General features: G+C 46.9%; 1 protein-coding gene across 1 annotated transcript; it reads right to left on the bottom strand.

The window, feature by feature from the left end:
- Window positions 1-1,157: 1,157 nt before the first annotated feature.
- On the bottom strand, window positions 1,158-20,848 carry LOC106482179 (tetraspanin-36-like). Its single transcript, XM_013939710.2, has 7 exons — window positions 20,736-20,848; window positions 7,392-7,583; window positions 6,799-6,873; window positions 6,247-6,342; window positions 5,163-5,315; window positions 4,272-4,355; window positions 1,158-2,838 (listed from the first exon to the last, which is right to left on the bottom strand). Exons 1-7 carry the CDS (start codon window positions 20,793-20,795, stop codon window positions 2,752-2,754), a joined length of 747 nt encoding a protein of 248 aa, XP_013795164.1. The 5' UTR covers window positions 20,796-20,848; the 3' UTR covers window positions 1,158-2,751.
- Window positions 20,849-27,656: the final 6,808 nt, after the last annotated feature.

The raw sequence follows: 27,656 nt of genomic DNA, 5'->3' as shown, positions 1-27,656 counted from the left end.
GGGAAGCGGGAGAGGGCGCCGCCCCCGGCGCTGAGGGGACCCGGCTGCGCCGCCGCTGCCTTGGCGAAGGTGCTGAGGCGGCAGCGGGAGGGGAGGCGGTCGGGTGCCCCTCACGCTCCCCCAGCTGACCCTTTCCATGCCGCCATGTCGGCGCCGGGAATCCATATTACCTTTAAGACCGAAACACACCGCCGGCTCTCTGGTGCGCGGCTGCCACGATGGTTTGCATTTGCCACTGAGGAAAAGTTAAGCTAAACTCTGACCATAAACCTTTTTCTTCCTCTGTGTTGATTATTTGCAGCAGCAGTAACGCACAGAATAGTGTGTGTGGGGGAAGAGATTCATGTGCAGTATTTCCCAGACCACCTGATGATGCCTTAGGGATAAATGATGCCATAAATAAAGGCTGTAACAGCCCTGTTTATTGCCTGCTTCTCGTGTTCATTTTTTTCTGGTCTTTTCTGGCATCAGGACACCCGTGACCCTGACCACCTCTCCCAGTGGCACCAGATGGCACTTGGCACCCGTCCGTACCCTGTCCCTCTCCCAAGCTTGGCTGCGACCCGTGATCTGTCCTCTCCCACCGCCCCTCCACAATTTCTTACCTTCTCTTGCAGCTTGGCCCAAATTATTCTGATATTGCCTCTATTTAATGTTTGTTTCTGAGACTGAGCCAGAACAAAACGTTCATGGTGCCGGTTGCCTTCTCCGTCTTCTAGGTTGTCTCAGCCCCTGGTGACTCCAATATTCTTCCTTGTCATTCCCTCCGGAAGCCCCCATTCCTCTTCCCGCTCTCCTGGTTATCTCCCACCCAACTCCTGTGCCTGCCGTTCCCCGCTTTGCTTTTCAATGCAGCCTGTGGCACAGGTGTGTACTCGGTATGTACATCATGCACGCCGACGTGTACCAGCACCGGCCGACCACCCACACGTACGTGAACGAAACTTTAAAATCAAGCTGGCTCATCTCACTGAGCAGAGCTGGTGGCACATGGCAGGCTACGCTTGCATCGCTCAATTCCTGCTTCTTGCATCACTCTTTCCATGCCAAAAAGGAGGCTGGATTTTACACCATCCCAAAAAACACACACACACAAAAAAAAACCCCAAACCAAAATACCCCGTAAGATAGAACCACCAACAAAACCAGCATTTATTACTTGGTTAAATAAATTTGGTTTATTTTGGCATTAAACAGAAGACAAAACCCTCAATAAAAATTAAAACACTTTCAACATACACATACTTATACCGGTATGTCTCCTATAGAACATCATCATCATCACCAATTCCTTCTTCCATCTCTTGGTGGTGGGGGAGGAAATAAAGAAAAACAGCTCACACTTACCCCAAACTCCTTTCTTCTAAATAGCTACATATGTAAGTGTTTGCTACAGGAGAGACAGCTTATCTCTTTAAAGAAAAACTATGCTGCTGCTTTTCCACAATTGTCTAATCAAGAATAGCTCAAAGCTCCCTCCCTCCCCACATCTTAGCCCTAAAAAAACCCCTAAAAAACTAAAAACCCTTAAAGAACTGAGAAACAGATTAACATAGAAATGTGATAAAGAAAGCTCATTTTTAAAGAGATAATGCAATCCAAGAAATGACCATATTAAGCAGACTTAGGAGAAAGAAAAACTAGCAAATAAAGAATCACGTGACACAGCCAGACATTAGGTTATTGAAGTGGTTTGATCAACTATCCAGTACGGGAATGTATCTGAATATTTTTAACAGTGAGAAGCAGCCAGATCTTCACTGAACCCTGCACTAACCCTTCCAAGAGTCCTCTTTCTACATAACCATGTTGACCCAACATTTCCTGCAACTCCCACCTTGCAGCCTGTATCCATCTGAATAACTCTTGCAACTTCTACATTAAATAGAAAGAAAGTGTGCCTTTGTGCAGGCAAAATATAAAAGCATCAGTATAAGGGGGAAAAAAATCAAAAGCCCTGCTTCATAAGCAATTTTTAGTTAAAAAAAAAAAGAAAGAAAAAGACAAAACAAGAAAACCCCAAAACAGAGATGCCCAAGCCCAAAATACAGGCCTGCTCATAACCTGGGGTTGTTCACATTTGCTAGCTGCTTCAAAAGACAACACAAATTTCTGTTTTAGTTTTTAAACACTGCTCCAAAGGCTTGTCTTATACTAACAGCCTCTACAATAAACTGAATGACACGATATGACCACAGCAAGGAGGAAAAAAAGAAACACCACCAGATACAGGAGAAATGTATTCTGACTGCCAGGGCTTATAAGGAATATTCAGTCCTCCTATTCAAGAATTTCTTTTGCTGTTTAACCATGTCATGAGAATGATTTGGTATTTGTGCAGTCAGTGAATCCCTCCTGCTTTCTCAATCAGTTTAGTGATTAAAAACAACATTTCTCTCTGCATGTTTTAGGGTATAGAAAGGAACTGCAGAAGTAGATTTCTTCCTGGACTCTACTGCACCATCTCTTGCTACGTACAGAAAGTCACAAATGCAAATCTAAAATAACTTTACAGGAAGTTGCAGTGTGTAAGAACAGGGTAAGTTACTATATGGCACTAAATATTGAGTGTCATTTCACATAACACCCACAAGAAACTTTTCCAAACCAATACACTATTTTCTTTCTGTTTCATGTAAATAAAATAAAATAAAATATTTAACCGAAAGGTCATAAATTGCCCTTTAACATGCATCTTTACAAATCTATTTTATCATCGGGAAGCGAAAGAAAAGTGATCTTTGTATTTTATCAAGCAAACACCCCTGAGTAAAGAGGCTGATATCCACTATCTTCTCTCTTGCAAGTAAGTACACAGATGCTCAGCATGCCAAAGAACTGAAAAAGAGAGAGCATGAGAGAGATTTAGTTTTGCTACATCTTTCGGTTTCATTCCTCAGATCCAATACCTAAATACTAATTAGACTTTTATCACCGTAACAAGGACATGCCTTTCATATTAAGAAATACTTTGAAAATGAAGTGATTTTTTGTATGTCACATTTGAATACTAGTTCCAACTCATTTTTTTCTTCCCTAGATTCTCCCATTAATTTACACATCCACATTAATTTCTACGTATCTTACCATGGGAATAATTTCAGGAAAAGTATGGGACTACTCTGGACTTAGAGTGTAATTCTATAAAATATTTAAGCATATGAGATAGATAAATAAAATATAGTGCAGAATATGCTATGGTAATCATAGGAGATGATCACAGGAGAAATTGTGGTGGAAGGATTCATCACAAACAAATAATAAAAGGGACATGTAATGAGAATATAAAATTGATCATTTTACAGAGGGGAGGGAAGTGATGGAAACTTCCGAGTAATTTAAAACTCATACTAGGAAATATAATGCAGAAAAAACAATTACCTCCCTCCTCAGGCCAGAATTAAGAAAAGGAAATTTTAATCAAGTCAAGCCCCCATCCTGAAATGACGTCTGAACAGACAGACTTTTGCTTCTTCATTGAGTTCAGGAATGGGATATTAAATAGCAAGTGTTCTACACTGGCTCAACTTAACGATATTCTTTTACTGAAAACAGATACTCAGAGGAGAAACATTTTGCTGTTATTAAATGTTCATCTCTATCAACAAGGAAGAGGTTACAAAACTTGGTAAAAAGGTACAAGTAACAATGACAAACCACCAATGGGTCAAATCTTCATAAAGCTGCGTGCTCATTTCTTGGGTGTACCAGTTACTAGAAGTTTTACATCAGGACTTCTAAAATCTGTTTTTCACCCGCAGGACAACTTGTTTTGGTTTCCCACTTCTTTTCATTTAATTCCTATCTTACAATTCTATAAATAGTCTAGATGTTTTCATTCCTGGTCATGTTTGTTGTCCATTTTGATTCCAAGTCTCCAAACGTAGGACTATTGACTGGCTTGTGTCCAAGAACAAACTTTGAAGAGCAATTTTTAAAATCCCAGTTAAGTATAGGAAAGCTTGTTATTGTTTTAATAAAGGATTTTAGATCTGGGCCTTCAAGCACACCTAGCTCGTTGTACCTCCTACCAAACAACCAACACAGCCCTATTTACTTCCCACTCCAAATCCCCTACTATTTTTTTGGATCCCTCTCCTGCTCATCATGCAGACAAAGATGAGAAAACTGGAGGAAAAGAAGGAAGGAATAGAGGATGGGGTCTATTTCACAGCCAGAGAGAGAACACGGTGGAAGAAAAAGCCAGGGGACATCAAAGGGGAAGCAGTATTATTTTCCATGAGGGAAGAAATAGAAACATTTAGTAGTACCTTTACGATGGCAAATCCCAAGATTACAAGCATAGCATAGCTGAGTACACTCTGCAGCCCAGACTCCAGCTCCTCCGCACAGCCCTGCCAAGAAAGAAAGAAGTGAAAACAACCCAAAAGATAATTCTGCTGGACAGCTTGTCTTTTTTCTTAAAAAAAAAAACACAACAAAAAAACCCCACACAGTTTCTGAAAGGAAGCAGGACCTTGCAGAGCCTGTCTAACCAACCACTGCAGACTTGATGGCTTCCCTTCTTGCTTTCCGGACTTGATGGCTTGTCATTCTCCCCTTGCTTGGGGAGATGCACCGACAAACTGTGACTCACTAACATTTGCTGCTTCTAGGAATCTCCTCTGGCTCAGTTCACTTATTACACAAAGAAGTACCCAAAACTCAGCGCCATGAAGACCAGCAGTGATCTCTATAAAAGGAAATCTATGGGCTCGTGCCCCAAACTGAAGAATCCAGTATGTAATTTTCCAGATTAAGTACAGTCAGTCCTAAAAGAGTCTCTTCCTTGACTCCAGAACTGTTTGAACAACGACTCGCCCACACGTAGCTCTGGCCTAGTCACATTGCTGCTGTAGCAGCTCCAAAGGGAGGACCGTCATCAGTAGACAGAAGAGGCCAAACATACAGATTGATGCCTGGGAAGACACCTGGTGCTCTCCTTTGGTTATCCAAGTGCTTTTATAGAATTATGCAAGAAGGAAACTATCTAGTGGAAAACACATGGGGAGAAGAGATTTTGGGATTCAAACTGCTGGAAAGAACTGGAAGAAATCATCTCTAAATCCTGCCCGAAATGCTTCCTCATTGGCTCTGGCTGATTCAGAGAATGATCATGGGCCAGTGTAACATGGAAATGAGAAACTGCCTTTCACCCTCACCCGGGTATTGAGTTCCTGTGGCTGATCCAGACTCCCCGTGCAGTTGCTCAGATCTCGTCTGCAGCAGCTCAGAGGGACGCTGTTGTTACCCGTGGAGTTAAACCACTGTGTGGTCGTCCAGTCACTGTAGTTCCTTACCCCGCAACAGCGAAGCTGCCAGACACAAAATAGTTACACGGATGCGTGAATACACAAGAACACGAACGCTAGTGTTGAATTAAATCTCTCTTAAGCATATGGTGCAAGAGCTGCCTGCAACATGCAGCAGTGAGGGTTGGTAACCTTTCAAGAATGGAGTTTCGTCTTTTATCTTTTCTTCCTAAATTAGGAGGTACATAAGGTACCATGGAGCTGACGGCTGTGCTCTGTAAAACAGGAGGCGAGAGTGGGCCCTCTGCTCCCACTGGACTGGGAAGTTGGGTCATTCAGGTCTCTGCAGGAGTGGGCCAAAGCAGCATGGCCTTCTGCTGCTTTACAGGCTAGGGAAAAAGAAAGGGGAGGGAAGTGGCTCCGGCAGTTTTCAGCTGCTGTGTAAGAACAGCCAGTGGAAAAAGAGGCAGCAAGTTAACATTATCATTTGTTAGCAACGCTATCCGTACGGCTATCGCCCTGAAGGGGATGGATTTACAAGAAGTAGCAGTACTTCAGGGAAACAGCAGTCGATATTACAGATCAACTTCCCTTCAGACATTATTGTCACCTTGTCAGTTTATTCGCTGTAAAAGATGGTATTTAAGCGACAGGTTGCGGGATACACCCTTCTGTCGTCTTTCTGTTTTACGGTACAGGATTCTCAGCAGCAGTTATTCATATGCACTCATCTGTCTGATCCCAAGGCCACTCGTGTCAACAAGGTCATTAATTCACATGAACTTCACATCAGGACCCTGAAGGCCAACTCTGCGAAGTGAGGAGCACCCCAACTGCCATGGAGAACCAGATGCTAAATGCTGCTGCAGAGCAGAGCTCTAGGATACTGCCATACGGAACCTCCTTCCCTCCCACTCCCAGCCCAGATTCCTTGTTTAATGTCCAATCAATTGATTTCTAAATAATTCTCAGTTGAATTTAAAGACTTTCTTACCTGTTCTTGCAAGTAATCCACAACCGTAGACTCTGGATTTTTCCCATCATACTTTTGGAAGACTGAACGCATTGTGCCCTGTACGTCAGTTTTTACCTATTTTGAGAGAAAAATATCCATTTTGTGTTAACACAAGAGCTCAGAATATTATCTAAAGGAAACGGCAAAAGATCTGTATCTCCAAAGTCAAAAAAAAAAAAAATCTAAGTTTTAGATAAAATCTGGGTAGCACTTAATCAGAATAATTTCCTGGATATAAGCTGATCTGCCTTGATTTAAGAGCCCTCTTTTGTGAGCATCAACAACTGTTTAATCCACCTTAGAGTTTGTTGTGATGCCTGCCAGATACTTAATGTATTCATCATGTTCCTGACAAGGGTCAATTCGTATACCCAGTGGTGACATCCCCGTTCTGCATCCCCACAGTAACCCCTTGCCCTGCAGATTTCAGAACAGAGGATGAAGGGCAAGAAAGCTGGATATACTGGAATGCTCCAACACCACAGGAGCTATTCTTTACTTCTGTGTTAGTACAGAGATGCTAATTCTTACCTTTTCCCTGTAAACAAATCCCAGGACAAAAGCTGATACTTCTGCAATGAAGATAACCAGGATAATGGCCAAGAACTGAAATCCAAAGAGAGAGACTGTAAGGATACACCGCATGTGAATGCAATTGCACATTTCCCACCACATGGATCGATAATGTTGAGTAAGTTATCATTATCCACTGTTGCCTCGCCGATTAAAACAGTCTCCAGAAAGTAGTTAGAAAAAGGAGATTATCATGCGTAGCTGTGGCGGTAACTGGAGTTCTCCAGATCTTGGACTCCTGAGAAGATGGATACCTGGATCGTTCCCCAGAGATGGGGAATCCAGGCTGTTCTGCAGGCAGCACCACACTATTCGTCAAAAACTATACATGGCTGAGGGCATTGGTCTGCACAAGGCAGTGAAACTCTAATAATTTAGCCTGCACCTCACCCACCATCAGTCAGTGCCTCACAGCAGTACGCAGCTCCCATGAAGGAGCAGCGCTTCAACAGTATTTCCAAGTAACATCTTCCCTTGCAGCCCTGGGCACGCAACTTGCGCCCCATGCAGCAGGGTGTGAAAGAGGACACGCAAGAAAGGACAGGACTTACCAGGCCCAGCCCAACTCGTGACTCCTGGAGGGTGGCACAGCAGCCGATCAACCCGATGATGAACATGACTACGGCAACGCAAATAATGATCACCGCTGGCAGCAGAGCGTACTTGTCTTGCAGGAAGTTGTCATAACTCTTGTAGGTGTTAATGACATATCCCCCAACATAGCTGAGACCAGCTGCTGCTGCCTGAAATGCAATAAAGTTACTTGCAGTTATTTGTTGTCTTCCCAGAAAAATTAACCTGAGCTTTTTTGTAATAGCATAAAGTAATGACTACAGATGCAAAGATCTAGAAAAAAGGCACTTGAAAACAGCTCCCCATCCAAACTTTAACACAGAGAGGACAAAATCCACTTATAGTGAATCATTCCTCTACTAATGAAATGCCATTTCAGCCGAGCTGACACAGGGGCGCCTCTCAGTGCACATAGCTAGCGTCTCTGCAGAGGACCAAGCTCACACTTTCTACCCAGGATCACCTACATCCTACCTAACACTGCATTTGGAGGAATTAACTTCTAAGATGATCACCACAGGGTTGTGGTTTGGTTTGGTTTTGTTCTTTTGAGAAAACCTCATCCTTTCCACTTTCTCAACAGCGTTACTCTTGAACACGTGGAAACTCTGAAAGCCAAGGTGGGATTTAAGCACAAGAGAGGGATTGTTCATTGCTAACCAAGATGACTGGTTTTTGTCTAGCCTTGCTCTATTATTTACTCCAGAAGAGGCTTCTTAGACTTTCTTCAGAAAACGGAGGAGGGGACCAAAAAAGCTGTCATGCAATCAGGTTTTCAAGTGTCTCAATAAACCCTTCTTGGCAGTAATTCCCTCTGCAAAATTGGAAGCAGGTAAAAATGATAAGAAGCATTTAGTTCAGCTGTGTTTGAAGGCCACCACCAACCACTAAGACATGCACAACTGTCCCAATCCCAGCAAAACCCAATACTTGTTCATCCTGAAGGAAACAGATTGCTGCTTCCTCTAAAATCAAACTCCTTGAAAAGGATGTTTTGCCAACTGAAGTCAACGCATGAGAATGGCACATTGGTGACCAATGCCTAAGAAGCAGCCCTGGAGACTGAAGCCTTTTATCCACAAAACTGGCTACGGCCTTGGAAATGACACCGAAAGGCTCAGCAATGCCCAGCCAAAGCCTCAACAGTGGTATTAAAAAACTGAGAGTTGCAGTCAATCCACCCCCTGTGACCCATCAGGCCAAGCCTGGGCCTGTAAAAATGGGGGCACCGGCTGTACCCACCTTCTTGAAACTTGAGGGAAAACAGCCTGTTGTCAATAGGCTGCAGCTGGATTTCATCATGCAGCCTACAAGCAGTTCCTTACTTCTCCCAGCACTGTACGTTTTAATTAAATCAAACACTCCTCGCACTAGAGCTAGAACTTGCTAATTCCTTTACCATGTTTGGGCTCCTTCCCTGCGGCCAGGTCTAGTGCCTGCCCTTAATTACCCCTGGGCGCGGGGCACATCCTTCACCTCAGACAGCTCTCACCCACACGCGCCTGCCATTCCCGGACACTGCCCGTACCTAAAAATTACTGGGATGAGATGCACCAAGTGATACAACCAGGATCAAGCTAACCCTTGAAGTCATTTATCACGTCTCGTGTAAGATCCTGCTCCACATTTATTTCAGTATTCTTCATCTGAAAGAAAAAGCTGTTATCTTCCACTTGCTGCACTAAAAGATACATTTTATTTGAAACAGGTGTTAAGACTAAAAAAGTTAGTTTACAAAGTTCATCCAAGCAAAATCTTTTCTCCAAAGAAGGGAAAAAAAAGCATATTCCTGAAAGTTTTAGCCAAGTTTGTGTTACGTTTCCATTTTTAGAACAGCAGAGAAACTTGGAGATTCAGAAAGGCCCCTGGGGAAACTGTGCATCCCAGTGTCTTCACCAGAAGAACCAGGAGCACCTGCTCGCAGCAAAGGCAAAGCAGTGGGACCTTCTGTGCCCTTCCTCCAGGCGAGCTCCCTCCAGAAGGCTCTGGAGCTTTGCAGGGAAAAATAGAGCAGCTTCCTGCAGAAAATTTGCAGCCTCTAGTTTGCAACTGTTTGCTTACTCCTGCGTGTTTTTTAGTGCAGCGTTAATATCCAGAACCTAACGAACATGACATTTATTAATTTGAATCAGGTAACAGTCAGTTGGGCCACAAGATTCATGACCGGAGGTGCAGTGGCTTTTCTTAACCGCAGAAGTGCCCCACTCGGTTGGGCCCAGCATGAGCTCAGGGAACGGCTCAGAGTTTGGCCCCTGCTCCCATGGAAGCAGAGAAAAACATCCAAGTGGCCACAGCAGGAGCAGAGTTAAGAGTGCTCTGGGTTGGCCTAACTTCTTCCTAGTTTACGCTGTGCATGGTGAAACCATAATATGAATAATGCTGTAGATACTCTCATACTAGTCCTGCCTTGACTGTAGTACCTGACTGCATGTGTTGCTGGGTTTTGAAGCCTTCCTAATAAACACAGGTATGGCTGGAGAGTAATGGTATTCCAGCCTCTCCGGTTTTGGGGAAAGTTCAAGTAGGTCAGCGATGGTTCCTCAGCATGTGCCAAGAAATAATCCTCCACCAAGAACACAGATACAACACAGTGACACTCCCAGCCATGGTGCTTATATCCCAACCCGAAGGCATCACCTCCAGTCTTTGGTCACTTTGCTGCTGCCATCACTGCAAACCTAACGCCGAGCTGAGTTACAGCTTTAAAAGTTTCCGGCTGGAGCGAGAACTCCGAGGTATTTGCCCCGACACACTAAGGTGGAGCCGGCTGCCAGCGCACGAAGCCTCCTGTACGTGCGTTACTGCATGCACGTGCGCTTCCAAGCCAAATGCTTGCATCTAGCCACAGCTACTAAGAAGCAGATTTTTCCTGAGGACATCAGCAGACTTTGGCTGGTGCAGCCGAGCACTCGGGTTAGGATGTCACCGACTGCTGAGCTCCCGTTGCTCCTGCTGAGGGAAAAACGCAAGGGCTGCGAGACCCTCAGAAAGGCTCGCGATGGAGAAAGGCAAAACCGAGGGGAACGGAGCCGTGGTGACTTTAGCTAGCGCGGGAAGGGCAGGACAGACTGCAAAGCCAGGGTACAAAAAGCAGAAACCATGTTTCTGGCAGATAAATGAGTCGGCTACGTTCAGAAGCAGCGTCCTGTCAAAATGCGCAAAATAAAACAGCCGCGTGACTTAGTTAATGTGCAAAAGTTAATGGGCAAAGTGCAAAGTTAATCCAGTTAGTTTGTCATATTCAGAGAGTTTAAAGCCCTAATGTTTTGTGTCACTAGTTCTAGAGCCTTTGCAAGGAGTTCTGTACTTCTGTGGCACAAGACAGGACTACAAATCCCAAACCCTCTGCATCATTTAATCTTCTTTTAAGATGGAGACACACGTGGAGACATGTAAGAATCTCCCGATACTTCCACTAGGTTTCTGCAAGTGATTTAGATAACAGGTGTGTTCTTTGCTCCTCTGCTGTACTTGACGTCCTCCGTTTTCTACCTGTTTTTTATGTGCTCAACTCCAAATGCAGAGAAAGCACGCACAGGAGATGCTAAAGACAGATAAACCATGAGTCCTGGATGATAAGCAAGCCTGTGCTGCTAGTCAAGGGCTACCACAAATTTAAAAAACACTGTGAAGCCAATTCATGGAAGTCCTACAGAGCCAGAGGCAGCAAAGCTCCGCGACAGGAGGCCAACGTCAGAAGGTCTAGCACCGAGGTCGCAGGAGATTCCTCTCCAAGCTTCATCAATGCCTCTTGCAAACATGGACAGGCAATTTCACAAGTTTTATTGCAACATTCAGGACTACCTGCACCCTGGTCAGGCAGGAAGCACAGCCAGCAAGTGGTCTATTATTATAATTGCAGAACTTCTGCTTCCAAGCAGAAAAAGGGAAGCAGAATGATGCGAAAATAAAAGATATTGGGTAAAGAGCTGGCCTAAGGGAAGTTCAGATTTTTCTCCAGAAACTTAGACACACCCAGGACTTCACCCACAGTTTTTAAATCAAAGCGAAGATTTTGAAGCCTGAACAAAAGGATCACTTTGGAAGTGGAAGGCATTTCAGGTGGATATCTGTTCTCGCTTTGTTTTGGCAGACGAGTCCCAGCGCCAAACCACAAAAGCAGAGGAGAAAACCGTTTCAGAACACCGGTCTCCAAGCTTCCGCCTGAAACTTTTCCCACACTTAGGGAAAGCTCGAAATCCAGGGGAGGGATTTTCCTCTAACATTGCAAAACCTGTCAGCCCCATCCCTAAAACTAAAACTCGCAAGCAGAATATCCCGACGTTGCCCCCTTCCTGCCCCAAACATCCCCTGGTGGACGCCATGGGGCTCCACCGGCAAAGCCTGCTCGCGCGTCTTCACAACACCGCCGATTCCCCCAAGACAAGCTGGAGCGATGAGAAAAGGGAAATTTTGTCAGAAAGCCCCTTTTCGCAGCTGAGCAGCAGAGCTGTGGTCGCCTCTGCTCTCTCTCACCCACAAGGGCTTAGATTGCTTGAGGCCCCGACGCCAGAAATACTTGTTTTTCGTATCCGGTGCCTCTTTTAGAGGCCAGATCTTAAATTAGTTGAGTTTGCACAACGAACTCGCTGCTGGGCTGAGCTAAAAGAAAGCAAAGCGCTAACACCCAAGTTCTCCTGAGCTGATTTCTGGCCAGGGGCTGAGCACGGTCGCTCGGCGAGCCTACGTCACCCGCGCGTGAAGGCGACGCTCTTCTGCGGTGACACACGTAACTAGTTGTTTAAAAGACGCAGCAAGATTTTTGCATAATGTCCCACTCTCCTCCTACCCACTGCCAGAAGGGGAGTTTGCTGATGACCGGGACCCTCTGCCCTTCCAGAGAGCAAAACAGATACTTCTGGCCATGCAAATACTTCACCCCCTTCGCCTTCTCCATGCACTCAGTGTCCTTCATGTAGAAGGGGCCCCTTAAACTTCCCCCCACGTAACTGCTCTGAAAAGAAAGAATTAAAAAAAAAAGATTAAAAAAAAAGTAATATTTGCATCTCTCAGTCAGGCAGAACAGATCCTCTTCCACCTTCCCTTCTTTGACCATTTAAATAAATTGACCTTGTGCGATTACTGGAAACAGGGGTTTTGTTTGCTTTTTGCATTTATCAGCATAGGTTTCTTTTTTCCCCCATATCTGAATGCAACAGAGCAATGGAGTCAAACTACTAGTTATAAAAAGGTAGCGTTTCTTGTTTGGTTGGTTGGTTTTAAGGTTTTTCCCAGTATCCTCTGATTTCAGAGTGTTGATTTGATACTTAGGTCTGCTAACAGGGCCTGGTATGGTTTTTACTGTAAAGGACCTGAAGGTGGAAAGTGGCCCTCGTCTTCAGGCTGGTCAGTCCAATTTGGGGTAACGAAACTGAACTGTTAAAAGCTGCAAAAACCAGGTAAATTGTAGATACAATTTAAGAATGGAAGAATAAGGGTGATTCTGAGTATTAGAGCACAGTTTTGCAAATGCAGAAGCTTTTTTTCCGGTAATCCAAGCGTTCACATTAGATGAAGCTGGGATAACAGCTCTCCGCTTGGCACGACCACAACATGAGAAGCGTTACCGTGTTGGATGGTAGATCACAGGAGGGGCCAATTTCACCAAACAAGTGTCTTCAAAAAGATGCATCCTCTATACAGTAAAAGAATTGAGATGATGAGTGACTTAAAGGGCATTTCTCCCAAATCAGTGTTAGGACAGAGTTTTCCCAGCGCCAGCACTAATAGCTACCAGAACACGTAACTTGGACTGATTCAGCTCTATTTTCCGTATTGTTAACACTTTCCATGAGCAAAGAAACGTAGGGTAAGCAATTCTGTTTGTCTTTAAAGAGCAATACCATTTGTTTTCTGTAGCAAACACTAATACAAAGATAGAGTGGAAAAACTATGCATCACCACATACACAAAAGCTTTTTGAACTGTTCCCTTGCACCTCGTCATTGGGGGATCTGACAGACGCCCTTGGTCTGGGGCAAGGTTGTTTCTCCCCTACCATCAGGGCAATCCTCATTCAGCTCCTGCCCTCTCGCTCGCGCACACCCACGCAGCAGAACGGATTCCTTCCCGTGTCCCGGCACCGGCTTAAAGCTCTGCCAGATGCCAGAGACCTGGTGGCTTCAGTTATTGTTTCTTGCCACGCTTATGGTATTCATTGAACTGAATGATAAACGAATTATTGCCACTCTTCGGTAACTCAGCTTCATCCAGGGCAGCCCGTGGCCCTGCTCGCCCCTTAAACGCAGGCTCTTCAAAGTACATGAAATAATCAGCCGCATTGCACAGCTCAGGGGCATGTTTAAGCTTGCCTTCAAAATACACCACTGTGAAGCTCGGCAGGTACACGAGGAAGCGCTTGCTTTTCCTTCTTCTTCCTCAAATAAAAACATCGAGCAGCAGGTTATGCAAAGCCATGGCTCTCTTTCAGGAAAAAGGCGAAACAAAATGAAAAACAACATCGACTTGCAGTTTTCAGCACGCTGCAAACCCTCACGCTCAAGAGGGGATTTTGCTTTTAATGGTTTTCTGTCCAAGTTGTGTTAAATAACTTTCTCCTTGGAGTCTTCCAAGTTTGTCTTGCTGGCTTTTGCTCCCTAAGCTTAACTCGGTTTTGCCCCCTCCTAAAAACCAGCCCGTATATCCTGAAGGGCAGTGCTGGAGACGCTGCCCACCGGGAACAGGTGCTATCCAAAAATCACAGCACATCAGGAGGTGCTTTTTTATCCTTGGAAGGCCTTTAGGTTGCCTCTCCCGTCATTGCAAGGCATCATATCAGCGCCCTTGATTTATCCGGCAATGGGCTGACGGCAGCAAGGAAAGCCCTGCAGCTTCCTTCTCACTCTCATTCCCAGCTCTTTTCCCCCTGCAAATAAAGATACAGACGGTGGAGCCAGAGGCTGTGGGTGTCGCTTCGGCCGAGCATGGTGGGTTTATCAGCCGCTGTTGATCTGAACAGCCGACTGGGACGCAAAACGCGCTCCAGCTCAATGTTTGCCTTCGGAACCACCCTGTTTCCTTACTCAGCCGCTCTGGCTCAGCCTCGGGATCCAGCGACTTTTACGTCACTAGTTGCAAACCTAAGAGCAAAGAAGTTCACCTAAACCGCAGCCAAGCTAATCCTCACGCTGGGGAAAACTTCTTGCAGCTGGTGAGTAGGCCGACACCTCGCTCATCTGCTGGGAAACGTTGCTTTGCAGCGGATGCAGCAGTGTCCGCAGTGCCTCTGCCGCGGGGCCGCGAGGGAAGGAACGGCGGTAGCAGGAAAGCCTGGATGGAGGGGATGCACGGCCGACATGCGGATCCGCCGTGAGAAGCGCGGCTTGCTGTTCTGCTGGTGTAAGAACGATCCTGGCAGCTCCTCTTAGCACGTTTGATACAGTAAAGCAAACTCGGCACAGCTTAGCGGTGCCACACTGCTGGGAAAATGCGAGGAACTCCCAGTTTACATATAAACTACAATAAAGATCCCCTTTTTATTCCATCTGGATAAAAAGTGTCCTCAAGCTCTCAGCTTCTTGCAGAGGAGTAACCTGGAACTCATCAGCCACCGTGGTTTATCAGGGTCTTTCTACATTGGACCTCAGGTTTCCGAGTGGTGCAAACCATAAAATGTGCGAAGGAACTGAGCCGCATTGAGGACCTGCTCTGCAACACAACCATTCGCCAGGAATGGCTTCACAGGCTTCAGAGCCCTTTGGGGACAGTCGGGCCGAGACTGGTCCTCAGAAACACGCAGAGAAGGGCCAGCGGTGTCACACCACACCTACCAAACCACCCCAACACTTCTCCTTTTCTGACCGCACCGCTGTCTTCCTTTTAATTTGCTTTCGAAGGCTCCTGCACATACAGCAAAGCACATTTTCCCAAAAGTCAGTTAAGTTCTGCTTTGCGGTTTTGGGCAAAATAATTTAAAACATGCGGGAACTTTGCCCTATCCATTTTATTCCAGGGGTTCGAGGTATCCTGCAAACGTAACATGATGTAAAGCACATTAATGGAAAACCTCCGCAAAGAAGCCCAGCCTGAGATTTCCAGGTGGTCTCTGGCGTTTTCCTGGCTGCCGTGGCCAAGCCGAGGCCCCACGAGCTGCACGAGTGCAGAGGTGCTGAGCACCTTCCTCCCTCTTACCGCGGCTGGTGGGGCAGGGCCATCAGACCTGTTCAGCGACCGCTCTGGTTTTCACACCCCAGGCACAGTCCACCCCCCCAAAATCAGGTCCCGGGTTAAGCAGCTCCTTCCACCGCTGACCCAGGTGTGAGTCAGATGGACCCCGCAGCCCATCAGCATCTTTTCCGCGACACGAGGCAGGGAGCTGCCGTGTGTTTTACGCTTCCTCGCCAAGGATCTCACGGAGCTTTGGAAACACGGCAGAGCAGTCCGTCGCCCGGGGGCACAGATGCAGGCAGGATTAAGGATTTGCCTAAGAGCAGATGGAGGGGAGGGGAGGAAATGGTCACAGGTCTCCTGACTCCCTGACCTGCAATGACTCCTTGGAGAATATCTCCTCCCTTAAAAACAAACCTGTCTCTATTAGCAATAACCTCCAGTATAGCCTTTGCTATTCGCTATGATTTTAATCCCATCCACAATTAAAAATTCTCCTTATCTGAGGATTTTTTATTTTTATTTCAGTATCCCTCTGACTTGTCGCTGACTGAGTCTTCAGCACAAGCATTCCCAAACCACCTGTCAGTGGCGAGAGTGATTTCAAACCATTGATGGATGCAGGAACTGACACATTTATCCCTCCCAGTTACTAAAAATGATTGAAAAGTGACACCACATCAATACTGTCATCCCTTGACCTTCCAGCATGCTGCCAGAGATCACTCAGCAAACCACCGGGAGGCTGAAAACAAGCGGATTTTAGTCTTGGATGCACCAAGAAAGGATAGATTAAGCACAGACGGAGCTGACAAATATTCCAGGACTTCCAGACCAGTGCAAGTATCTCCTCAAAGCAGAGAGGAGACTAGGACCCCAAAACGCACTTGACTTGTGCTCCTTGGAAAGTCACGGGCCACAAATCCAAAGATATTGGGAAATACCACCCGATTTAGGGGGCCCGGAGGGGCTGGAGAAGGGAGATGGGGTAGCTGGCCACAGAGAGCTTTGCAGCCCTGGGCTCCTCTGACCAACAACCAGAGAGGTAAGGCAAAGCCACCTCTCGACTCTCCAGTGAAGGGACGACTCCAGCAATCACCTGGAGTCATATTTCGGCCCGAGACTGTAGTTCACAGCTTTTGTTAGAAATAACTCTCAGCGAGCTCTGCCTCAGCCTCTGACCTGCTGCGGGAGCCTCTTAACATCCTCCCCCTTCCTCTCTCCAGGCGGGACGGAAGAGGAGGACAAGTGGGAGCAGGACAGACCAGGCCAGGAAGGCACATGCTGCTGGATTTGGTCCTCCGCTTGCACATCGCAGGAGGAAGGGCTCCACCGCCTTCTCTTCCCATCACCTTTTCCTGAATCAGAAGCAGGCACCTGGCTCCAAACATGCATCTTTCCAGATATCCACCTTTTTGGTAGCTGCAGCAAGATGATTGCTCCTAATTGCGAGCATGGAGAGTAACACAAGCAGGCCCTGCTGTACAGGGAAATGAAAATACAGAAGCTTTTCAGAAAACCCATCTTCTGGAGACTGACTACTACTCTTGCAAATTCTCTACAGCAAAGGAGGGGAAAAATAAACACCGTTTGTAGGGCCAGCATGACTCAAAGCCCTTGCCACCCCACAGCAGCAGTGGGGCAGTATTCCCGCAATTATCCCAACATCGTTACCTGCTCTGGCAGACAGACACATCAGCTGGCCAAAAAAACTATTGCTCTGGATGAAGCAGCCAGAGCAACGTGACCGCACTCCATCCTGCTTGGGACAGCTCTGCTAACCCCACCACAGCACGCCATGATCTGCCCAAGCGCACTCGGAGCGTGGGATCAGCCAGGGAAAACAAAGTCTGGCTTTATCGCTCGCAGGTCACACCGTGCCAGGGAATAACCTGCGGGAACAACCCTGGCCTGCTACCCTAGACAAGGCGGCTTCTGTGGACAGTCCCATTACAGTCAACAGATCAAATTCTGCTCTCTCCAATCCAGATTATACACAAGTATCAGAGCAGGAAACCATCTAGTTTTTAGATTCCCCATTTCTTCCCTTGGACAGGCTAGCGAACCCCAGTATTTTCCTTCTCCCCTTCCAGCAGGGTCAGCGTCATCGCGTCCCGCCCAGTCAAGGCTCCCTCACGGCACCATTGCCAAGTGTATTAAAGACACCGGAGTCCCATCAGAGCCTTCCTCCCACTCTTTTAGGCTACCCAAGGTAAATCAGTGCCCCCAGTCTTTGTCTAGAATTGGCCACCACCCATCTACCAAAATAACCACACACTTAAACCTAATTAGCAGGTGCTAAAAGATGAAATGGGGAGAAGGAGGCAGATCCAGCACACCTGGAAGCACACCACTTGGTAACTCCAGTTAAAACAACCTCAGTCGAGCCCTGCTCTCAGAGGTCCTGCACTCCCCAGCCCTCACCTCTTTCTTTTTTTTATGGCATTTCTAAGCAATAACCTCTGTCAAAGCACCGTAACAGCACTAACTGCTGAACAGACAGAAGGTGAGTTATTTTCCATAATCATTTCCAAGCTGGGCAAGATTTGCAGCATGCGATGCCTAGGCATGAATTACTGCTCCAAGAAAAACCCAAGTGCTCTTTGTAAATCTTGTAATTTGATAAAGATCTAGAGCCTTGCACACAGAGGCCCAACGATTACTCATAAATGTATTCTAGGAGAGCGTAAGAGCCAGTTCCTTCTTCCCCGCCTTGCTGAAACCTGAATTCCAGGTTCTGCAGTTCTGCTGCAGGATCACAACTACCCCACGTAATGGTCTCTGTAGCATCGAAATGCCATGGGCCTTCAGGGCGAGTTGCCTAGAAGAAAACCAAGGTCTGTTCTGGGTCAGCCCAAATTCAGGGGTTACAAACATGCATAAGGCAGAAGAGTAATTACTGACTGTCCACGGAGCTGGATGATCTAACAGCTCCAGTCAAGATTAGAGAGTTTCCCTACAACAGAAGAAAAGGTACCAGAGACATTTCTAGGAGGCCGTAAAGCTGTTGTTTGATATAAAAAAATAAAATAAAGCCAAGCACTAGTAACGATGTAAATTTGAGGTGTGCCTGACCCATGTAATTCCTGGCAGAAGCTCGTGGGATTGCCACATACACACGGTGAGGTGCTCCGATGTTCCTCTCCAAGTATTTTGAATAACACCACGTGACAAATGTACACTGCCAGCTCACATTACTTTACACACAGCAGGAAATACAGCCTCCCGCACTGTTCAGGCTATTGATATGAAAGTTATCTGGAAAACACATGGCAATAAATTGCGATAAACACCTACAAAGGAGGCACAGAACGGGAGTGGGGCGAAGCTACTCACTGCAACCACCATCCAGCGGCAAGCCCATATTTACAATATAGGACACAACACCGCTCAGGAACATGGATTTAATCCAAGCTGTAGATTTTTCCCTCAGTTTCCTTCTTTTTCCTTCCACCTCTGTTACTGAACAGGACTGCTGAGCCCTGCTTGGTGGGACTCCCAGATGAGCAGCAGAACAAGTCCGTGCTCCTGCAGAGTCCTCACCTTGGCTGCAGGGCTCTTGACCTTCACTTTCAAGCCTATTGAAAGCGTTATGTTTAAAATGCTGCTCGAAAATGCTCAAAGTGTTGCAAAGCACATGTGAAAGCACAAAGGACCCCACTGATCCATCACATGAGGTTTAACCTCATCCCTCTCCAAGACCTGCATGTTATCCCCCGGCTGATGTTGGTGGCAGCACAGGAGCACCCTCTGAATCCAAGGGGAAGAAATATACTGTAAAACCGCAAATCTGTAAATCCCCTTTGAATCCCAGGGGAAGAAATATACTGTAAAACCTCAAATCCGTAAATCCCCTTTGAACCCAAGGAGAAGAAATACACTTAGCGCTGTAAATCCCAAAGCCTTGAGGAGCGTCAGTCACCCATCCGGCAGCACTCAGCCAGCTCAGGCTCTGGTCCTCAGCGAGCGCCAAAGTGAAAGCAAAAGTTTTTAATCGCTTCGCAGAAATAATTCTTCCTCGCTTCTGCCCTCCCGAGCACCCCCGTACCGGCACGTCCCCGCACCTCCGCCCGGGAAGCCCCGGCATTCCCGGCTGCTCAGTTCCCCCCTATCCTCAAACCCCCTGTGCTTGCCAGCCCTCCTCCAGCCACCCAGTTGTCTCCTTCCGACTACTTATTAGCGGATTACGCACATTTCCCCACGCAGTGGAAAAGTCCAAGGCTAATTTTACCGGAATAATCGGTGGCCTGTTGTGACCGGCCGCCCAAGCGCCTAGAGTCACGGTCACATGAGGCTGCCCTTCGACAACGCGCCAAAGCCCGCTTCCCCTTCTCCTCCCGGCCTCCCCGCCGGCACGCAAACCGAGCCAGCGGGCTGAAGATAACCTTTTCTTGGGGAGTACTGGGTGGGTAAGGTTAATTCTGGCGTTCCTGGGGATCTGAGAACTGACGGCGTGGAAACACCAGGGAAAAATCCTCCTTTGCAGCAGCAGCACCCTGCACTTGGGCTGACTTAACTTGAGTTTGGAATTCACGGCTGAGCAAGACCCTCCAAACGAGCAGAGGATTTGGCCAAAAAGTACGCAACCCTGTGCTTTTTGATTGCTTTTAAGTTATTATCGGGGAGGTGATTTGGAAGGGCAGAACTGTAAGAAAACTATCAGCTGGGATCGTCTTGAACGCCTGCAGCTGAGCCCATTTTATCCCCAAAACGCTCCTCGCCTGAAAGTGCATGTTCAACGTCGCCACTTCGCCGACACCTTGGTTTGTTGGCGGCCACAAAAACTGTTATTTTGAACTACTGCTGAAGTACCGGTAAAAGCAGTTTTTCCACCCCAAAACCCCACCTTCTGAACCGCGACAACTTTCTTTTTTCTCACGAGTTTACGACAAGAACATAAGTCTTCCTGCTCGTTAACAAATATATATAGGGACATAGGGATTTCGTGTGGGACCGAATCGCGTCCACCCGCACACGGGTAACCAAATGCTCGATCAACTACTTGCCTGGAAACGCTGGTTAACGAAAAGGTGGCCGCACGCCGTAACACTCCTCCCGCAGCCGAGCCCCCCTTTCCCCCCCTCCATCAGACCCTCCGAGGTTGCAGCCCAGGGAATTCCCGCCCCGTGAAGCGGGAAGGGAGGGAGGGAAGGGAGCGCCGGGCTGCCGGGAGGCTCCGCCGCTCCGCCACTAACGCGCCCGGGAGAGCACCGTACCCAGAAAGCGACGCTCAGCAGCACCAGCACCGTCTTGGAGGTGATCACGCCGCAGTCCATGTCGCGGGTGGCGCCGGCTCTGGGGCGGGCGGCCGGGCAAAGCGCTGGCTCCCGCGTGGGGCCGCCCCGAGCCCGCCCCCATCCCCGTGGGAACCGCCTCCATCCCCGCGGGAACCGCCCCCATCCCCGTGGGAACCGCCCCAGCCCGCCCCCATCCCTGCGGGAGCCGCCCCGGACCCGTGGGAACCACCCCGATCCCCGTGGGAGCCGCCACGGAGCGCAGCACCGTGTGGGAGCACCAAGGATACCTGCCAGAGCAAATTATTTACTCCAACTTATTTATTATTATTATTTTTTTCCCCTCCTGGAAGCTCAGCTCAGCGGCGCTTTGGCGCAGAGCGTTTGCTGCAGCCCAGAGGTTCCCAGCTGAAGCCGCCGGCTGCTGAGACGCGAGGGTGGTTTGAGCCGGGGAAGGGCTCGACGGCAGAGCGTCGAGGGCATCGCGCCGGCCGCGTGCTTTCGGAAGCCAAACAGTCCAGGTCCCAGCCTGCCTTAGGACTTTTTGCCTTAGGTTGGTTGTTCTCGTTCAGTTTAAGTTGGAAAATGATTCAGGAAAAACTTTGGGAAACCTACCGTTTTCCTTTTTTTTTTTAAATTTTTAATATTTGCAACATATAAGCTCAACAGTTTGGATTAGAAGCCGTAACATTTGGCAGGAAAGTTACTATATCATGCTGTAGTTCACAGGTTGAGACTCGGCGCAGAATACGCAGCCTGAAAGTCATGAGAGCACTCTGGAAATTTGGCTCCCTCTCCTTTCCGTGTCAGAACCTCGGAAAAAAGTCAAAAAATTCTGTGTGTCTTCAACTATCAATCTGTAAGATTTTTCCTTGTGTCCAGCTTGAATTTTCCTTGCTATGAGTTAACCCCACTGCTTTTTGCCTTATCCACCAGCCATTGAAGATGCAAAGATGAAATAACTCTTTGCTTCATCATTTTCATTTATTGTCTTCATCTTCTGCACATCAGCCCATGTATCTGAAAATATCTGCCAAAGCTCCCCCCCGGGTTTCTTCCCTGTCGACAAAACTGCTCACTAGCTCATGTTTCCCCAGCACACCATTTTTTCCAGGTCTGATTTTCTCCCGTTGAGCCCCATCTTTCTTGAAAACCCTAAAAATGGACAGCGTATTCCCCGGATGGGGGTCCTGCAGCCCGCGGCATGGACAAGCTTCGCTGCTTCTGCAGCGCCCCGGCGTTGCTGACTCATTTCCAGCTCGTGATCGTTTCTTCCTCTAGATGGGTTTCTGTAGAGCCGCTTCCCACCCGCTGTCCCTGTCCGCTGTTTGGTGTGTATCCGTGTCCTCCTGGGGTGTGTAACCGTGCCCTTGTCCTTACTGCACTAAATCCTGCTTTTCAGACCTTTCCTCCAAAGGCTCAGGGTCATTTGGAAACTCTTCCTGCCCTTGGATGTAGCTCTAGCTCATGCAACCTCCAGATTTACTCTTTCTTGTCATCCAGGTTTTGAATGGAATTGCTGCCTCCAGCCCACGGAGACCTGCACAGAAGCCCAGGTGACCGGGAACCACCGGGAACCACTCTGGCTCTCCGGGGACAGCCTGGGCCAGGGGTTGCTCCCGCCGGGCAGCAGGGAAGAAGCTGCCACGCAGGTGTGGGGAGGTGTGTGGACGCGGCCGCAGAACGAGCCCTGTCCCTGCTTGGTTTGCTCCTACAGCTATAGCTGTAAAGTAGTTTTCCAGTTTTACACCCTGCCACTGGTATTTTTGGCTAGCCGTGTTTGCCGGCAAATTTATAAGACGATCACATGAGACTGTGTTAAAAGCCTTATCACATGACGTTTATTGATTCTTTCCCCACAAGGCCCCTTTTACCCAGCACGGAAGGAAATTAGATTGAAGTGAAACCATTTGTCCTTGCCAAATCTTTGTTAGCTGTTATTCGTTGCCGTATTTTCTTCTAGTTGCTTATGAATGATTTCCCAAATCCTTATTCCATGCTTTTTGTTGTTGTTTTTGAGGAACTGAAGTTAATTTAATTGGTTAGTAATTTCCAAGCCCCCCTTTTTTTTTAAAAAAAGGGACCTATATTCACCCCTTTTCAGTCTTGTAGCACATCCCCTATCTCCCCCAAATTCTCCTTGTGAACAGCTCTGAGACTGCTGCAAGCAGTTTTGAAGTATGCTGGGATAAAGCACAACAAAGAAAGTTCATGAGAGAACCCTGAATTTGGATAAATGCAGTGTAACCTGTCCTTTCCTCATCCTGCGCTCGATTCTAGCCCTCTCCCACCTCTTGGTGTTGTGTCGGCTGCCTGACTGCGACTGACGTCTTGGTGACTCGTGGTGCAAGGTCGCTGCCTGTTGCAATGCAAGCGGCGTGGGCGGAAAATCGGTCTCCTGTGATCAGCGCGTGAGGGGGATGCAAACGCGTCTTTAGTATTGCATGACTGTATTTCTCAAGACCATTTTAAAAGTTAAGTCTTTAAAATAGTCCTATAAGAATAATGGAAAGGAAAATTTACAGTCAGCAAGGACTTTAGCTAAAACCACTGAAATTTTATGGAGATCACTGATTTAGCAAAAAGTGAAGACCGAAAAAGTCAAATGCAGAAGAATCTTTCAAAAGTCTTTCAGTTCCTCCTTAACTATTCCAGCTGGCTTTATGGACTCAACTCTTGGCCCACTTGTGAAAAAATGAAGTTTCCTCAGCAACAGTTACTCACATTTTCTCATCTTTACAATAGGGAAGCTATTCCTACGCTGAGCTTAATTAGCAAGCTGAGGACTCCGGCTTTTCGTCAAGCGCTAGCACACAGCTCCCCACGGCAGCTGTAGCCATCGGTGCGTTCATGCATGAGAGCTTGCATTTTAAACCTTTACCACTTCGCTATACATAGAATTTGATTTCTTTCATACGTCTGGACTGTCCTGAGCAGATACTATAGGCAACACTGCGCAGACAAATCCAATAGCCGTTACTGCAGTGCGTTCAAGAGTGTCTCACGCTCAGCCGTGGTCGCTTGACACTGATATGCCACGAGGGGAATTTTGACCGAAATACTAGTCTTATCCCACTTGCTGACATGGTGACCAAGGACAGATAGGTAGGACTTAGGTGATGAATCCCTGAAAAGATGCCTGCTTAGTTTGTACAGTTTTTCTGTAATATTCCATTGTAGCTGTAACAGTTGAGATAGAGCTAAAGCAACTCAAAGATGTTTTGGCCTGGATTTCCCATCAGCGAGAGGCAGGCACCTAAAACCACGTAAGGCACGTGACTGAAACCCTGCAGCTCTAGAGGCCGGAGATGAGAATACTACAGCCCGGCCGGGCGGCGTGAGGGCACCTCGGCAATCCAGTGCGGTTCTTCGACAAAATAAGAACAAGAACAAGTCGTTCCACAGCAGAGAAAGACAGAGACGGGGGAAGAGGACAGGGTCTTCTCAGTCAAAGCTGGAGAGTGTAGGGAGGAGAAGGAGGAGACCTTTGCTGAGCAGAGCATTGGCAGCTCAGCCCTTGGGCAGGCAGACTGTCAGAAGCAGCTGCAGTTTTAGTGGCCGGATCGACCAAACTGTGTAAATACGCTTCCAGAGCAGCCCTGAGACATACTCTGTGTATTCATGCTAATCTTTTGACGCTGAGCTTAAACGCCCTTTCTTCACGTTGTGTTCCCCTTTTTGTGCTCACTCTTTGCTCTTCCAAGGTCAAGAGAAAGAAGGGAGAATAACATCTTTTCTACTTGCCAGTGAGCATGGAGAGAGAAGAGCAACTGAGCTCTTCCACTGCCTTCAGATGGGCTGGTCAGGGGTAAATAAGAGCGTTTATCCGATGGGGCCTTTCTCAGAAGAGGTCAGGGAAGGACTCCAACCTTTGCACCGCTACATTTAAAGCACAACAACCAAGCGTGACCAGTGCACACAGCTGACACCACCATCCACGGCCAAATCCAGATCTGTGCCATCAGCTGCCTGGTTCCTTTATCTGGTCAGTAAGTTCACAGACCTCTTTTCAACTCCTAACATTTGAAGGCCAGCCAGCTCCTGGGCTGCAACTCACAGCTTCTCCTTAGCCCTCACAGGAAGCTCAGGGTTATTAAACATTAAGAATTACTGTTCTCCAAATGATGTCCCAACGCTAAAAGCTTGAGTCTTTGTTTCCATGCGATTTCATGGAGCGAAGCATAGAGACACATGGTTCCAACAGAAACCAGTGCTTTATTAAAGATAACCCTGAAGAATAATCAACACTGCTTACAGCTGTGTAATTAAACATTTCAGAACTCTTAGGCTGCCCACTTACTATCAGCACAAATTGCTGGATTAATCACAAAGGTGAGAGATGAGAGCCAAGATGTGGGACTCTACTTTGCCGGGGAAATTGCGGACATTCCTGCCACGGCTGGGGCTGCATGGCCCTGTGTCAAGACGTGTGGTCCAGGCTGGCATGTACTGATCATAACTCTGAGTGAAAGAAAGGCTTCATCTTTCATCCGTGGCTGAAATTTGTATGCTAGTAAAAGTTCCGATCGCTACTACTCATGTACTGCGTGTTAACGGAGACATGTTTATGTGACTCATATCTCTATTTCTGACTCATTTTGAACGTTCCGTCAGTCATGTGGATCTGGTCAGACAGCAATTCCTTCAAAAAAATGAATAAAAGTACCCAAAAGACACAAGAAGCAGGAGTCATGATTTCCTTCAGCGTGTATTTCAAAGGTGGCCTGAAGCCACTGGCATGAAGGATGAAAAGGGAGCATGACAGGAGGAACCTGGGATGGTTTGAAGTGGGACGGGTGAGGAAACCCCAGGGGAATTCAGAATCGGAGAGGAACTCTGAACTTCTCAAAGTCCCAGCCTGGGAAGCCCAGAGCATGTGCGAGACAAGAAGGACTTTTGATCCTGTAGAAGGAAGGGAACTGATGTGTTCAAGTGCTGGCCCATGCAGCCGACCGCAATACCACACAAAAGGAATAAAGAGCCACTGTAGGGTACGTTTTGTCTTTTATGAGGGATGAGGACGACTTTGGTTCATTCAAAATTCTTTAATTATTCTACTGGAGGGATTAGAAGTGAAAGGTTTCCTTTGTACAAAAAAAAAGAAACAGAGGAATTGTTCATCAGTTGATATCAATCAACTTCATTTACTTCCCGTAGGAGCAGAAAGGCCCTACTGTCCTTGGCTGGATTTTCCCTTCTAGCACAAAAAGGTGCCAGCTAAAGACAACACGACAGATTTTGCTCTTAAAAAGAAGCTCTGGGTTTCCAAGTTGCTTTAAATCATCACGTGGTGCTGTCCTGTCCTCCACTGGCTCCAGGCTGAGCCTTCCCACCCCTTCCCGCACGCCTTCGTTAGCAATCCTGCAGCTGAGCCAAGGCAGATCAAGACCACGGAGCCAAGTAATCCCATTATTAGGGTTTAGCTGCATGAGCTCTATCTTTGTGCTGATCTGTCTGAATGGCAAGAGGAAGGAGAGAGGTGATGCCATCCCTTTTTGTGGCTGTCCGCACCTGGGTGGGTTTAAAGCAATTTGAAACCTTGACCCATGCCTAAAGCTTTGATTTGGTGCAGCTGTTTACGCCTAAGTGCAAAATGTGGCTTTTTCCTGGAAAGTTGTTTGGCTCTTCCTAAAAGAAAGGTGTCAGGAAGCAGAATTCATGTTCGGTTCAGAAAGGCTTCACTGCCTTGACAGAATTTAATGCTTTCAGAAAGGGGTTGGATTGAGAGTTGCCAGAGGACATACGGAAAGGGTGAGAATGTCTCTCAGCATCGACTTCTTATTAGGACTTAACTACATTTTTTTGGCTGCATTTTGACCTAATAAGAATGTAGCTACTTTAAACATCCCCCCAGTGTCCCCTGTCGATAGGGCTTGTATAAACGGTTATAAGAGATTTTTACTATTTTGTTGGGACAAATCCCCCCAAATAACGACTGTTCGGATTTGACAAGGCATGCCTGCAGTGCCATCCAGATTTACAAACTGGGATGGTTCCTTGTGGAACTGAACCCCCCCCCCCCCAAGTTATGCTGTTTGGGCAAACCTAGGAGCAGATAGTTAGGGAGGAACTTGTGGAAGGAAAACTCAAGTTCCTACTGTCGTTCCAGGATCCAGGCTAGCAAACCCAAGATGGACCATGTGTTACACATCCTATCTTTTCCCAGCTGAGCAACCACCGGAGAACAGCGCTGTGACCAGGATCCCCTCTGGCATGTAAGTTAAGGAGAATCTGTTTTTCATCTAATGTTAATGTAAAATAAGCTCAAAGTCACAAAACATCCTTAATGCGTTTACACTAAAAATAACGCAGCAGTAATGTAGCACTAACGTATTGTTGATCCTCTTTGTTTCTGCAGCCAACTCTGCAGCCCTGGATCCTTACTTCCTCATAAAAAAATCTCGAAATATCTCTTGACATTAGCACCAACATTTTGTTCCTTCTATTCATTTAAGTAAAAGCTGTGATAAAGTGCAGTGTGTTGTTACATAATGTGGAAATTACTTCCACAAAAAGACAAAGAATCTAAGATTTTTAAACCTGTTGCCATATCCTCATTTTGTCCACCTATTTTGTCAAGTTTGTCACCTATTTGATCAAGTCCTGTAACATTTGTGGATAGCTGCAACACACCCCAAGAAGAGAACAAAAGGTTCAAGTACCAGAAATTCTGGAATTGCTTTATTTTTAATAATCAGTGAGTAGCATCCACCAAGAGTCACTGTTACCAATATTCACTCTACCGATGTAACAGTAGCTATTCTGGTTCCCATTTAGAAATATCCTCATTACCATAACACGTCTTGCTGTCCTTCTTTTGGACCTAAATTCAAACACCGCAGAAGCTAATATTCACTCCTCTTCAGGTAGGATAAAGTATAATTTATGCATTTAATATCTGAC

Source organism: Apteryx mantelli, chromosome Z (assembly GCF_036417845.1).
Source record: "Apteryx mantelli isolate bAptMan1 chromosome Z, bAptMan1.hap1, whole genome shotgun sequence".
In the NCBI taxonomy this organism is placed as follows: Eukaryota; Metazoa; Chordata; class Aves; order Apterygiformes; family Apterygidae; genus Apteryx; species Apteryx mantelli.
The sequence above is the reverse complement of the archived record's forward strand: the minus strand, read 5'-3'. Positions and strand labels throughout refer to the sequence as shown.